At 42.3% G+C, this 14,684-nt stretch overlaps 1 protein-coding gene across 1 annotated transcript in view; it reads right to left on the bottom strand.

Annotated features, from left to right (window-relative positions):
- LOC146203982 (transmembrane channel-like protein) overlaps window positions 1–14,684 on the bottom strand; it is a 46,522-nt gene that overhangs the window by 4,193 nt on the left and 27,645 nt on the right. Inside the window, exons 2-14 of the mRNA XM_084603853.1 lie at window positions 13,813–13,956; window positions 11,650–11,746; window positions 9,781–9,879; window positions 9,436–9,575; window positions 6,665–6,812; window positions 6,341–6,384; window positions 6,119–6,257; window positions 5,879–5,988; window positions 5,033–5,102; window positions 3,006–3,977; window positions 2,126–2,254; window positions 1,424–1,491; window positions 118–357 (exon numbers count right to left, since the gene is read on the bottom strand). Coding sequence (XP_084459979.1) covers window positions 118–357; window positions 1,424–1,491; window positions 2,126–2,254; window positions 3,006–3,977; window positions 5,033–5,102; window positions 5,879–5,988; window positions 6,119–6,257; window positions 6,341–6,384; window positions 6,665–6,812; window positions 9,436–9,575; window positions 9,781–9,879; window positions 11,650–11,746; window positions 13,813–13,956 — 2,400 coding nt within the window. The remainder of the gene's footprint in view (window positions 1–117; window positions 358–1,423; window positions 1,492–2,125; window positions 2,255–3,005; window positions 3,978–5,032; window positions 5,103–5,878; window positions 5,989–6,118; window positions 6,258–6,340; window positions 6,385–6,664; window positions 6,813–9,435; window positions 9,576–9,780; window positions 9,880–11,649; window positions 11,747–13,812; window positions 13,957–14,684) is intronic.

The following is a 14,684-nucleotide window of genomic DNA, read 5'->3' as shown; positions in this document are numbered from 1 at the left end:
CTTCCCCCTGCATGACGCATCGGTGACATATATAGGCGGAAGCAGTATAGTCAATGTTAACACAGCGACACACATGAAATGAACCAAAATGAAATATGGTCAAAAGCATTCACTCACCTGAAAGGTCCGCAGTGCCACGACGGTTCGAGCCACACCATGGCGTAGCCCACAGGCAGTGTACACACGAACAGCATTATGAGTAGGAGCATGAAATAGAAGTTGTTGGAGCCAGACGCTTTGAATACTGTCTCGTGAGGAATATTGCACGTCAGTACTGCCCACGAGCGAACGTACATCATTATGCAGAGCTTCACAGTGTTGATTGCCGGGAGGCCAGGAGAGAAAAACATGCCCATCCTGCGCAATGCAACAACGTACGTTAAACCAAAACCAGTGGCACCGTAAGTGCAAGTTGCATGCTTCTGTATTTTACGTTATAGTTACTGCAGCGCAATAGCTTTCCGGTGCTCCAAACAATCAGCTCCACAGAAAGTACTACATGTATTATTCTATTCATAAAGCCTCAACCGCAAAGCCGCGCTTCCCCGGCGCCGCGTCCGCATATCGCCTACCGCAGCTGGTAGATCGGCGAACTAAGCAGAAGGCGGCCAAGCACACGAGGGAATACGAATTCCCATCTCCAGATGGAGATGCGGATGTTTGGTCAATGGTACCCTGTCTACATCTAACAATCCTTTATATACTAGGGGGTTATGCGGTACAACAGCTTAGGTGCAGAAACGCGGAAAGCCTAGGGCGAGTATAGACATCCGGATTAATCTTGAAGTCATTGCAGATGCGTGGCTACCCATTAGCCCCGCCAATTCCTGCTTGCGGGGCATTTTCTGCGTCGGTGCTGGTCTGGAATCGCCCCGTACATCATCTTACCCCAAGCGCCAGGATTTCGTCTTCGGGGACGCCGATATCCGAAGCGCTGACTCTACGTTAAACGCTCCTTCGTTGTTGTGCCTTAACGTGCACACTCATCACGTCACATCATGCTATCAACTAGAGTGGAAAGCAGATTAGAAAAAATGACGAAACAACCACATAGCAACGCAGAGTCCTAATAAGAACTGTAGTGCACCTGGCTCTCCGCGTAATGTTTCAAATAGAGAGAGATTTGGTAAAGAATGAGCCATACGTAATCATTTTCCTTAGCACCCAGATAAGCGACCTTTAGCTTAGCAGACTCTCAGCATTGCTTTCAATCATTCAGGATGTATTTTGGTATTATTTTTCTCTCAGCCTGATATGGGGTAGAGCCAATGCTCTTGACTACGTAGTAGTCTAGGCAACAGTTGCGAGGTTAGCGTACCTTCACTGAAGTTGTTTTATTTCTAATGACAGACAATGGCTAACTTGCTTGCTAAACGTTTACGAGATGGTCACGCCCACAAAATAACTGTCAAAGTTTTCTTACCAAACCATTCCTTGATTATTGACAAGGTGAAGTATATTCTCGGCAATTTTGAAATCGCCGTATCCAGGCTGGAACGACAAAAACATGAGGGTACAAGCCACTTAGTAACTGTTCTGTGCATACAATAACATCTCAATTTGTTGTGTGGCATCAGTACATAACCTACGAAGAATTACTCCGAAATACATGCAAAACGCACCCTCTGTGATATGCTATCTATGACAATTATGCGCAGTATGCCCTCTGTGAAAATCATAAGCAAGTACCAAAACGCATCAGATTCTCAAAAACACAGTCGCTCATACTTCCTTAAAGCATGTGTTGGCAGTTAAGATTGAGTTACGAGTACTGAGATGCCGGGTATTTAAAACAATCCTTTCAAGCAACCTTGCGCACAAACATCGACTTTGCATATGATAATAGGCAGTTTAATCTTGGTCTGTTGTCTACACTTGCGCACATACAGTCTTCGTGCTGAGATTATTCATAAGTAAATCTCCACTGACCGCGGCCAGCAACATCATTTTCGTTGTTGCTACATAAAACTGATTTCGAACACCATTAATTGTAGAGAATTGTTTCCTGCAGAAGAAAAAAAATCTTGAGAGCTGCCGCCAAGTGGTTTGTAGCCTCGCGAAGATATACTGTGATCAAGATTGCCATTTGTTGCAGTATTAAACGAAAGTGAAGGCATGCACTTACAAACCCTTGCTCGAGATCCCAGCACCAGCAGTCATTAGCGTAGCGGACGATCAGCGCCCGAATGAAATCAGTAATTATAGTGGACCCTATAGTCATGACAAGGTCCATAACGGTGATCTTGACAATCTCCTGAAATGCACACAGTAATACAATATTCAGACATGTCCTACAACCACAAGTTTCACTCTGGCTTGTTCAATCTGCGAAGCCTACGTAGAATCAGAACATGCAGATGCGCGCGGCAAAGAACGACACCATCTCCTGGCATTACTACGACGGCGTACTGTCAGTATTTAAGCTCCTAAAGACCCCCAAATTGTATATGTGAGCCCGCTTGACATTATATTGTCCTGTAATAGTCGTCACAACTACAATTACAACCGATACGGCATTAATAAACGGGGTGCAAACTAGGTAACACTAGTGATGCATAGCGCCATCTTTGTAAGATTAAAGTCACACAAAAGTGATTCGTTGAATTTCTTACAGGTAATCTATCACTCAAACCGGTTTACAAGCGACGCATTAATTTTCGATTAACACCAGACATCAATTCGCCTCCTTATTTTCTGCTGTAACTAAGCAGGTTAACTGAATCAATTTCTCTCACATTCAGTACAAAAATTTACTGGACGCTACAACTGAAAGCATCAAGAGTTTTAGCCATGCAGTGGCACGTGAAAGCTTGGCGTTAAGCTACTTCAAAGCACAATAGCTATTTCGTTCTTATGGGCGCCGTGCACCAGACAAGCCACCTCGGCACAGTGTTTTTGCGCGTCTAAAAAATCATACTATCAACACATCTCCCAGTCCTCAGAATCCAACAGCACAATTCTGTTTCGAGAGTGTTTAAGTTTCTATTTCAAACCTGTTTACCTACCTGGCCAAACATTGTTTCCCAGCAGAGCTTCCTCAGCTTTTCTTTGGTGTGTTCATCGACTCGGAGGAGATCTTCTGGCCTCAGAGGACTACCCGGTTTTCTTGTGCTTGGCTCAGTGGTGGTAGAAGTAGGTCGCGCTGTCTCGGACGATGTCCATGATGGAATATCGAACGGTCCATCGGTGACACCATTGCACACAGACACGTATACAACGGTACAGTTGTTCGGGTCGATAGTCGTGGCGAATTCGGTCCATGTGGGCACGGTTGTGTCATTTGGGTCACGCGGAGTGCCCATCGTGCCCTTCCACAACGGCGGTTGCTTCTCTGGCAGCGTGCCTTGGTCTTCGTCGGTCACGTTCACAGTCTTCGAGTAGTTGTCTACATAGATGACTGGCATGGAAATGTTTCCATCGGGACCAGCGGGAAACCGATATGTCCAATTCGCCACACCAATAACAGTGAAATTGGCAATACGCAGCAGGATTGCGTCATATCCCTCGAAGAGTTTTGCCGGTGGCATCTGAGTGGTAGTAGACTCTTCGGCTTGAGGCGTTGTTGGTGCCGATTCATTTGTCAGTTGGAAAAATGTTGTGGTCATTTCGTCCAAGAACGTACCATTCGTTACGACCAAGCTCTCAGACTGAAGGAGAGGTAGAATACCTGCTCGTGTCAGGTTGACACCCAGTTGGAGGAGAAGGGTGCAGTTCACGGGAACAATTGTACAGTTACTTTGGTTGAGGACAGAAGTCGGTTGGAAAGAGAACTGGGGTCCCACTAGAGCTTCTGCCAGAGATGCAATGAATGGCTCTATTGTTGTGGCCGACAATAGAGTTTCTTCAGACAGTGTGGACGAAGCATAAGTTGTAGTGGCATTGCTGTCGAGTATTGTGGTGTTCAGGATCGAAGGTTCTAAAAGTCCCATGTCAAGCAAATACGTTATGTTTTCTTTCATGCCGACAAGGGCAGTAGTCTGGAAAGAGTAGCACAAAAGAAGAGTAAAAGTAGGTGGGGCCTTTGTCAAGCTTCCCCGTAGCCTTTCGTCCCTGCCTCTCCCATGCACGAGAAATCGTTAAATCAATTTCAATAAAAACAGTTGAGGTAATTTATGACCAGTCTAAATAAACAACATAGAACCATGTCGAGCTTTCTTCTCGTTTTCGGTTCATTAGGTTTTGATTATCTTGCTTTCAGTTTGTTTTCATCCATACTGCGCGCCATGTCAATTAGGTTTAGCGGTTAGTACTATATTCGGAGCACCACGCGCATATTAATAAAATCAGCAGCATGACTATTACTGATCGCACATGTCATTCTTAATTGTCCCGAATGTTGAGATTACATGGAAAACTAAAGCGTTTGAAGAATTGAATGGTCACTGCCAGAAAAGCTTTTATCCAAACGTGATAAAGAGCCATGGGTCACGAAACACCTAACAGACAGCATTGCGCGATTGAAAGAACTTCACAATTCTTCCATCAGCTCTGCATCTGCAAACTCATAACGACGAACCCTGCCTACGGCGATGTCTTAAGAAGCTGACTGTGAGCTGCGCCAGTAATTTCCAGGCGGCTGGAATGAGGGAATGTTTGGAAGATGGAATGTTTGGCCGAAAAGGCTCTTTTACGTATAACTGGCCTACGTAAATTTCTGCGAAGTTGTCGCCACTGTAGCGATAAGTTACACTGTTTAAATTTTATTAACAGTGCTATGTGAATCGAAAAGCCGGTGCCACGAAGTTATAGGTGCTTCCGCTCTTCAAAGACAGATCGCACAGTTCTCACTTTTCGAATATTCAGCTTTTTGTTTGTACAAGTTTTAATGTAAAAAGAAAACATGTGGAAGAGTTTTCTAAAGGATCTAAGAGTGCTGACGGGGCGGCTACTTCAGAAATTCAGTACACTTTCTTGGAGTGTAAAAGTAGTTTTAAATTCCCTCAATAATGTGCCTTTACGCAGCAAAGGCAGTTAAATTTTAGAACTCCTTTTTGTCTTTTCGAACGACGAAGTTATAAAAATTCTTACTCACCATGCTCATCACTTTCCCAAACAAAGCGAATATAAGCGTGTATAAATTTAGCAAATAGAGTATCAAAATTCTGGAACAGAAAAAAGCGTTCAAGGAAATCCATTTAGGTTCTTACGGTCACTGCACCAAGCTATTGCACTTAGTTTACTCTAAGAATCTGCATTCTCATTGAAAACGTCACTTTTACCAACCCCTCATATTGTCTTCCATAGGCTTCAGAAGTTTACTAAGGTCATTTCTAACATTTATTCAAACCAGTCTCCCAGATAAATTGAAAAATAACGTTGAAAGGGCCGCCTTTAATATGCGCATTAAAACAAAAATTGTGCATATATCGGCGCACAAATTTTTCGCAATATAAATGCAAGTTAAAAATAATTAAAAGCTGCGGTAGCGCTCTGAGAAGCCGAAATTCTCTCTATGTTCCGCTCTTTAATTGAATGTTTGGTTGAGGCCGTCTGGATGCACTTTTGATGATGCGTGGTGTTTTTTTTTTTGTTTTTTTTTTTTTTTTTTTTTTTTTTTTTTTTTAGGAGTGTCCTGAATAGATGAACGGAAGTCCTCCTCTAACGTATTATAGAGGCTATGTAAAAGTAACACTGCAATTTATTTAGATATCCCCATTTGCAGTGAACGAACGAGAAATCAAAACATGCTTGCCGGTTCATATCAAACAGCATGTTCCTTGCATGAATGACTTGAAATCCTCCCTGTTTTTACGTGGGACATGCTAAAAGAAGCGCCTGTATACTGGCCAGGTTTCTCATCCTAATTATTTAATATTTCCCGCTTATACAACAGACAAAAAAATAACGTTTCTTAGCACTATATATAAGCGGAACCTACCTTGCTAACTGCCATCGAAGTTGTATCCTCGGGTGGTATTGTTCCATCATACCAATTACGTCGAATAGGTTCGGGTACACAATAGATATCATTGACACCACCAATGTAACCTAAGTATGAGAAGCACTCTTTAGCACATCTTTGCGGCACAAATTCTTTTTTCGGAAAGCCCTCTCCGGAGGGTGAAGGAAATCAGAGAGAGATCACTTGACAAGAACATAGTAACCTTGTGGGACCAACCTCATTCTGCCGATACCATGACGTCTCCGCCTCTGGCTCCTGTGAGCGTTCTACTACCAGCACTACAGCATAGGCACTTGAGGCGAGTAGAATCAGCACTATGAAATTAGCAAGAGCCCTGAGAAACATTATTTTCCAGCTGGAAAGCAAAAGCATGAACTGAGTTAGGAATTTTTAACTGCTCAGCTCACCAGAAGTTTACTATGCTGTTTGTGGACTTACCTTCTCTCTTCTTTTTTTCGTTCTTTTTCTTCGAGGATTGCTTCCTGCGGTACAAAAGAATGTAGTGTACCCGTTTTAAGGAATTTCCCAAGCATCAGTATATTTTATATTTTGTCAATTATGGCGTGCATGGGTATGCATTCACGACAACGGCAATGACACCGAACCATCAAGCTTGCATTTCCGGATGAAAACACAGGTTACTGACGCACACATACGCACACTGCGACATTGTTCGAAACAACCGTGTAGCAAACACAGGTTACTGACGCACACATACGCACACTGCGACATTGTTCGAAACGACCGTGTAGCATCACTGACCTTAAAGCTCATAACGAGTGAAGCTACTTTGTTGTGGGCTGTCTCGGAGTTGCCGATCATGAAGTCCCAGCCCGAAAAAAGCTTCCACGTGAATGTGCACTCGTCCTCCTTTTCCGTCATTTTGCTTTGGCGAGAATTCTCTGCCATTCTAAGAAAAAGTGCAGCATCAATTAACCACACCCCTTTTTTTGTGTGTGTGTGACACACGGCATTCCACCGAGTCGTAGTAAGGCATTTAAAATGGCAATTTCATGCTGAGCGTGCATAATGCAGGCACATTCCTTTTGACGATGGTTATCTGATACGGCGAAGCATACATTCATATCGCTATTACTTGGTTGCCGAAAGCAAAGTAACTTTTTACTACGGCAATAAGCAAAGGCATTTTACTAGAATTTACGTCGCACAGTTCATCCATTGGCTTAGCTTTTGCCGGTATTTTGCTACATGGTTTATTTGTCAGAATGGAGAGAAAGAGAGAGAGAGCTGATCAAGAATTCAAGATCCGCTTTCTTGGATACCAGTTAATTGTGAGGCCACTGTGGGATAGTACTAAGATACTGTCACGCACATGCTTACGGGAATGGTCTGAGCGAATAGCAAAAATTTGCTTCTGGAGCTTTTTCCCCCAACTCTTCGCGAGAGACAAACTGTCATAGGAAATCAGTGGGCTGCGTTTCTGATAATAGTTGTGCGATAGCTGTAGAATATTGCAAGATAATTTTTATGAACATACTGATATAATAGTGCAAGCTTCTGATACGTGGCAAAATTTTGCTTCTGAAGTTCCTCCTGCGCTTGCAATTAGTAATTACGACTGCCATAAAAAAAAAAAAAAAAAAAAAAAAAACTAATGGTACGTTTTTAAAAACAAATACCACAAATTACAAGTGTGTTGACTGAGAGTATGCGGATGTATTGGTTGTTATGCGACAGTTATACAATCTGAGAAAAAAAAATCACGTTCAGAAACTCGTTCTCAAGAGAGAGAGAGAGAGCGATAAAAATAGTAGAATATAAAGGCAGGGAGGTTAACTGGGTGATGCCCAGGTAGGTTACCCTACACGTGCCCCAACATGCTGAAGCTCCCAGTTAGCTCTAAGTGTTGAGTTTTATGGTTTAAACAAATAAACCGATAAATGTATGCCTAATTTTGTTTTCGAAATTCTGCTTTAATCGAAAAAGGTCACTATTGTTGGGAGAGGCATAGCTAGCTAGCTGCTGAGCACGAGTTACGTTGGGTCAAAGTTCGATATTAACTAAGTAGTGAAGCCGGGGGCGTGATGGGGACCATAGTATTGCTATATAAAAAGCGCAGTTGTGACTCTAGAAATATATATTCCTCTCCTAACTTAGAAGCCTCTGCAGCCCAGGAAGCATCACCTGATGGCGGCCTGCTATCTGAGCAGTAACTGGTGCCCATCATTATCTGCTCAGAGTAGTTAGTCGGTTCAGCTGGTTTCTCAAGTGCGTGCCAAAAAGTGAGATGAGACCGTTCATTAGCGTCATGAAAATAACTTTGTGGCTGTTGAAACTCTCGTGCGATGTTCCATCACTGACATCAACGAGCAGACCATGTGATGACTCGCCCTTTCGCTCAACCCAGCGCGACAAATTAGCAACAATATATCAGCCGTGTTCTTAGATGCGAACTACCACTCGTGATTTTGTCTGCCACTTATCTCGCTTATTGTGCATTACGTTTTCAATGACGACAGTAACTTTTTTTTGTACTAGCACAGCTGAAGTGTACTACCATTTGCACGCAGTTACTGGTAAATAAGTTGCTCATGCTGACTAAAACGCTGAGATATACTAACTCATAACTACACATACTTCAACACTGAATCATCCAAAAAAGCCAGCGATTCAACCGTCGAAAATAATAATCAAAAAGAACCCAAATTTCATAAGTATTAAATCATTCGTACGGCGCAATTTTTTTTTATTTTTTTTTCTTTTTACTTCCCGCACCTGTCAAGATATCAGTCGTTAATTTAGAAAAGTCGATATGGAATGGATGAAATCAAAGCAAGCTTCGAAAAGTAGTTTTGAGAGGAACTCAGACTTCGGATAAAATTTACACGCTGTCCTCACTCCTGCTCGAAATTTTCTCTGACCGTAGCTTGTGAAAGGCTAGTAGAGTGTTTCATGGGTGAGTCTGGTGCGCTAAGGCAGAAGGGTTAGAAAGACTAGACGAGTCTCTAATGTCGTGTACTGATGCACGAGTATGAATTTTTTAAGAAGTAAGAAAGAATTTAATGAAAGTACGCCTGCAATTATGATGTATGGCCGGAGCTAAAGGGTTTTATTCGATTCACTGGCGTCTGTTTAGTTAAATAATTATCACGTGTGCCGATATTGGAAGTCATGAAAGTCAAACAAGAATGGTTTTGTTCTTTGTTCTTGAGATTAAAAACGAACTACAGGTTATAAGAAGCGGCCACTGATAACATTCTGTGGCTCGAGCCAAGCGTAATGTACTGTTTTTTGCGCATTTTTTTCCGGATTTAATATTATCATAAACGGCACAATATGTACGTAACGACTCATTTTAATTGCTTAATAAATCTTTTTGAGCGTAGTCGCTATTGCTGTCATAAAATAGGGCTACCCGTGTTCATGAAAAAAAAAAAAAGTCGAAAGTAGAAATGCATGCTTCACAATACCTTCGAACCGTTCCATTAGAGGCCAGTAACAATAATTCTTTCCCACACCTTAAAACACTGTATTCAATTTTTCGAAATAAGAAATGGAGTAGCCACACTTACTTGCGAAGGATTACGAAGAAACTAAATATGTACATGGTTAGCGAGGAGAGCAAATAGGCCAAAGGCAATCGGTAACCTTCTTCCGTCATCTCTCTGTTGCTGTAATACCCGTAAAAAATTGGCGAATACTTCAAGTACCCCTGCAAGAGAAACTCATTTCATGAACTGTGTCGCGTTGCAACACTAATGTCATTTTTAGGCACTGCTAATATTCTGTGCCACCAACTATGCGACCGGGCAGCTCATGCACACAGGCAGACCTCTGAAGCGCTTAGCCAAATGCTGCGAACGTGCTTCCGTTATTTATTTTGCAATGCCAAGATGGCAGAAAAATTGGCGACGTACTTCGAATTCCCAGATCGCCTGCAGGTTCAAGGCGCTCTTCATTTCTTCGCTCTCTAGTTGCTTCCTCATACCACTAGGATCATCATCACCTCGCAAAACCTGTTTTCCCATGGAAAGCATCAGAATACACGAAAATATAGTTCAAACTCTTCCGTTGTTGCTGCTTTTTCACCATCCACGTTTTCATGTCATCTTGCAAAATTTTATAAAAGAAACAAAGAATGTTCTCAGTAAAAAAAAAAAATGTTTTTGCCTAATTCTGGCTCCATTACCGTTTCAGTATAATGTAGTAGCCACTCCGATTTGCGGCCGAAAATCCGGAGTCGACACATGCATTTTACTTGCGAATTCGGAGGCTGATGGAATCTATATTTCGTATTTTTGTTCTTTCCTAGCTTATAAAAAAAAAAAAAAAAAAAAAAAAAGATTCGTTTTCTTTGGGACTAGAACGTGGAGTGCTATCGAAATAGAGCAACTACTCGTCCCTTTAAGACACAATAGGAAATGGTTGACGAGAGCATGTAATTATTCATTAAAGTTTCGCTACTAATTGACTTGCTTGTCAAGTAGCAATCGTGATCTGTTATATGACCATAAGAATGTTTCCTACCTCTGGCACCATCAGAAAACAACATACAAAAACGGAGATGAAGCAGTTGAGCCAGAAGACCCACCGCAGAAATATGAAGTATGAAGCCACGACAGATCCAAAATGACCTGAAACAAACGACTTTGGTGCATTGCATATATTTACAAAGAAATACATGCCCAAACCCAAAACTCGAAATTAGTTTGTCGGCATTAGGTCCACAGTGGGTTGATGAAGCGTTTTATATTTTGTATACAAAATACTTTTCATGTACTAACTTAAGACAATAGAATAATTTCATTTCTTCCTGGAGACCAGCTGGAAATGTCATACTTCTGTCAGTTCCAAAGGTGATTTAAGGTCTGGTCAACCCCTGGCAGATTTCCCCGTTTTGCGGCCCTGGCAAGGGCCGCAAAACGGGGAAAGTGTCTTCAAAATTTCAGTAAAAGCTGAAGAGATAGAAAAAAACCTTGACTTTGCTTCAGGTCGATTTCACTAGCTAGCACCTACCCTCGACCAGCTAACAAACCCCTACATTAATGCGTGCATGTCAATAAATATTATGTGCCTGTACTTACTTTCAATTCTTTTGATGCGCATTTCCCACGGTGTAAGTGTTACCACCAACTCTGCGACTTCACGTTGCAGTCGATGCCATGACTGAAACACATTGCGAGAACGAGTTAAAAAGTCGCCGATGAAGAAATGCAAGCAGTCTCCTCTGAAGACTAATGTACAAACCACATAAGCAAATCCTAGCTTCCCTGCAGCAAAACGTAGATAAACTTGCGTAGAATTCTTAACAGTGGCGAGAAGAAAGATGAAATCTCGTGCTAGCGATTACTTTCCGATTGCAGTGACAATTGAGGTTAGTGACATACTCACTGCAAAATAGCCTTGACCTGAGCGTCAGATTTATCACGCATTTTAAATCGAATACAGACAAGCGCATTGCGCGAAGGCTAATAGATTTAGAACCCCTGGGCACTTAGCTCCCTTTACTAACTCTAAAGTGTTAAAACCCACATAAACTGCAGCGCTACGTAGTAGACACCGTTTTATCCACAGACATCGACTGACGGGGCAGGAGTACCAAATATTCGCGTCCGCATACCTGAGCATGTGACAGAAAAAGAGATCTCTTTTGTTTCATATTTCCTGCTATGTATTCTCGCATTTGTAGTATGAGGGTTGCGAAAGTTGCGTAATATTGAACACATCATCACCATCTTTTGGTGGCTTTCGGATAACACAAAGAAAGAATATATTCGCCTACTTACGTTGTTGAGCAATATGGTGTACTTGGCGAATATGTCTTTAGCCTGCTTGCTTTGTGCCAGTTCACCTTCATGTTTCTTCACGTAGGTCTTGGCACGTCTAGCAAAAGCAATAACCTAAATGTGGTGAAGCAATGCCAGCACCTCGCCTTCATGCATTATCCCCGCAGATATTTTCAGTGGTTCTGTCCGCAGCAGTATAATAGTTGCATAATAGTCAATGTGGCCTATCCTAGAAATTGCCCCTGCCCATTATCTGAAAAGAACCAACCCTGCCTCGTTATCTGGGGCACGTCTCAGAAAGTCCTATATTTTGTCAAATGGATGCAGCGTCGCCCATACACTTGAGGTGAGCACGCGACGAGGCGGTCGCTCTCTTCGAAGGCCCGTCGCGTCCGACGAAGCGGATAACTGCAGGCACGAATAAACCTAGTGATGGTCTCTCCCGCGGCCTGCCGCTTCGCTTTGCTGCTCGGGAGCAATGGCGCTTCGAATAGAGTGGCCAAAGACTCGTATGCTCGCCCTAAGAGGGGATGACCCTGTGCAGAGTGTGCCCTTCCCGTCGGAAGCTCGCGGCCATTATGTCGACTTGCGATTTCAGCTTGATATAGAAATTCCAGTAACAGTGCTAGAATATGCTCATGTAGCGTGAGACCCGATCCCTAGAAGCCTCATAAAAAAGATGGAAAGAATACAGAAATGTACTGCTAGATTTGTTATCCGAAACTAATTTTTCAATAAAGAGTTCAAAAATTCCAGTATGTTTAGGGCGAAAGACTCTTACCATTCGGAGAGAAATGTGCAGGCTGAAATTCTTGTACAGTAATTATAATGATTTTACTGGTGTTAATAAATCCACTTATCTAAAGAAGCCACACTATATATCGAATAGACTCGACTACATAAAAAAAAATTAAGAGCTATCAATGCCGCATTAATGTATTTACGTATTCATTTTTTCCTAACGTAACTCTCGGCTGGAATACTCTTCCGTATCATGTGGTTTTTGTGCACCCAATTTTCAAGCACTCTTGACATGATAATGTGATATACTTTTATATTCCCAGGTCAATATTTTTTATTATTTTTTATTGTTACTGATGTACCAAAGTATATTAATTTGTCATTGTCCTAACAAGTGGTTAATTCATTTATATATGTTGTGTTACCTTGCCGATGCATTCCCAATATTTGATTTGCTCGTAACATAATATGTGTGAATCCTCCGACATTAATGCCCCTTGGTCACTGCAGGTACTTGTAATCAATAATTAAATAAATTAAATAAATAACCACTGTGGCCTTTATAAATATTTCTAAGCAACAAACCACTTTTGTAGCAGCCTGTGCTGACAAATTCTTTTTGACAGTGGTTTCGGAGGATTTTTTTGAAATTTATCTTTACACGTGAAATGGTTAAAAGAACTCCATAATCATGCTTAAAGTCGGACTTCGAGGCCTCTAAGCAATTGCGACTAAGGATTTTAGAGCCGTTTCTTACTTCGTCAAGACAACCTGTAGGTTAAGCAGTTAATGTGGTTCACTCTCAGTGGCGTTAAGCGTTTGCACAGGCACACAGAATGACATAACATGGATCTTAGACAGAAAAAAAAAATAATATAGAAGCGCTGGACTCAGTCTCAATACATTAGGTAGACCGTTTAATTATGGGAAAATACAGCTTTTATTTATTAAAAATCGAGCACGGCCAGGTGAAAGAATTCCCTGGCCGAAGAAATCAGTTCGTTCAGTCACTCAGTGTCCGTCATTTTTTGCACCACTTTCATGCCCTCTCTTCTAGTCACAATGATCGAAAACCTACCTGATAATGGCGCTGTTGTTTAAATGTGGTGAAGGGGAAGGTCAATCGCCTACAACATAATTATGATGAAGGCGCTCGCGCATGCGCATGCCTCCAGAACGCAAAAACTAAAAACAAAATTATCTCCTGAATGTTAGCACGTTCGTCCGCCTTGTTTGAGATGAAGTTGCATGACAGACACACTGTGCTTTTTACAGATAGTTTTACATAGGGTCGCAGTACTGACTACCGCTGCTTGAAGGCGTCTGTGCGCATTCCATTTTAAGGTTCTTTGTATCTCCCGCAACACTTCCCTTCGTGACGTTCAAAAAAAGGTTTCGGTACTAATTAAATATCGTACTTGCCTCAGCATCTTGTATTTTTTATTCATAGGCCATGGTTGATGCTTGCACGTCTCGATTATGCTTTTGTTCATTCGCACGTTCTCTTTAACCTCTTCATCGGTCTGGTCCAGGTCGTCCACATCGATGGCGAATTCGCTGCCAAAGCTGCGTCAAATAGATAAGCAAGAGGAAGGGAAGGCTTGCTCAAAACGGCAAATTTCTAAACTCCGCATTCGAAGATCTAACAACCTCGCGCCCAGGTCCAATATTATGTGAGCTCAAGTCGAAGCGATGTAGGTTACCAAAGGGCAAAACATAATCAGTGCCCTGGGGACAAAACTAATATTTCCACCAAACAAATGTTGCTAGCCCTACTTCGGCGCAAGACGTACGATCCAGCTGGTCTATTTACACTAGAATTACCCAGTCTAACTACTCTTCGATGCCTACTATTCTTCAATGCTGCACCACAAGACCATCGCTTCAGTTTCATAAAGGGCCTGATGGCACCCTGATAACCTATGCATGGAGATATCAGCTGTTGTATTACATACGGATGTGCGCGGCAGTAGGCAACACTGGGAGGATGCTCTTTGACAACGAGGTGAAAGATGCACTGTGAGAAACCACTAATATCGTTACCAGCGCTTTGTTCCGGAGTTCTCGGCGCTACGACTTGGCTGACGAGTCTATGATGGCGTACGCTGCCCGCATAATGGGTTCAACATGCTAGCTCAGGGCTCCTTTAAGCTAAAGATGCGTCACCACCTAAGGTTTCGGCTGTTCTACCCGAAAAATGTCCTGCTCATCCTGCTTCCTTGACAACTCTCTACTCGTCTCGGCACAGCAAAATTCCTCCCTATAATTCACACTCTGTATTCACTACCACTGTG

This window comes from Amblyomma maculatum, chromosome 1, assembly GCF_055883805.1.
Source record: "Amblyomma maculatum isolate TAMU_Amacu chromosome 1, ASM5588380v1, whole genome shotgun sequence".
Taxonomy (NCBI): Eukaryota; Metazoa; Arthropoda; class Arachnida; order Ixodida; family Ixodidae; genus Amblyomma; species Amblyomma maculatum.
Note: the sequence above shows the minus strand (reverse complement) of the source record. Positions and strands in the feature narration are given on the sequence as shown.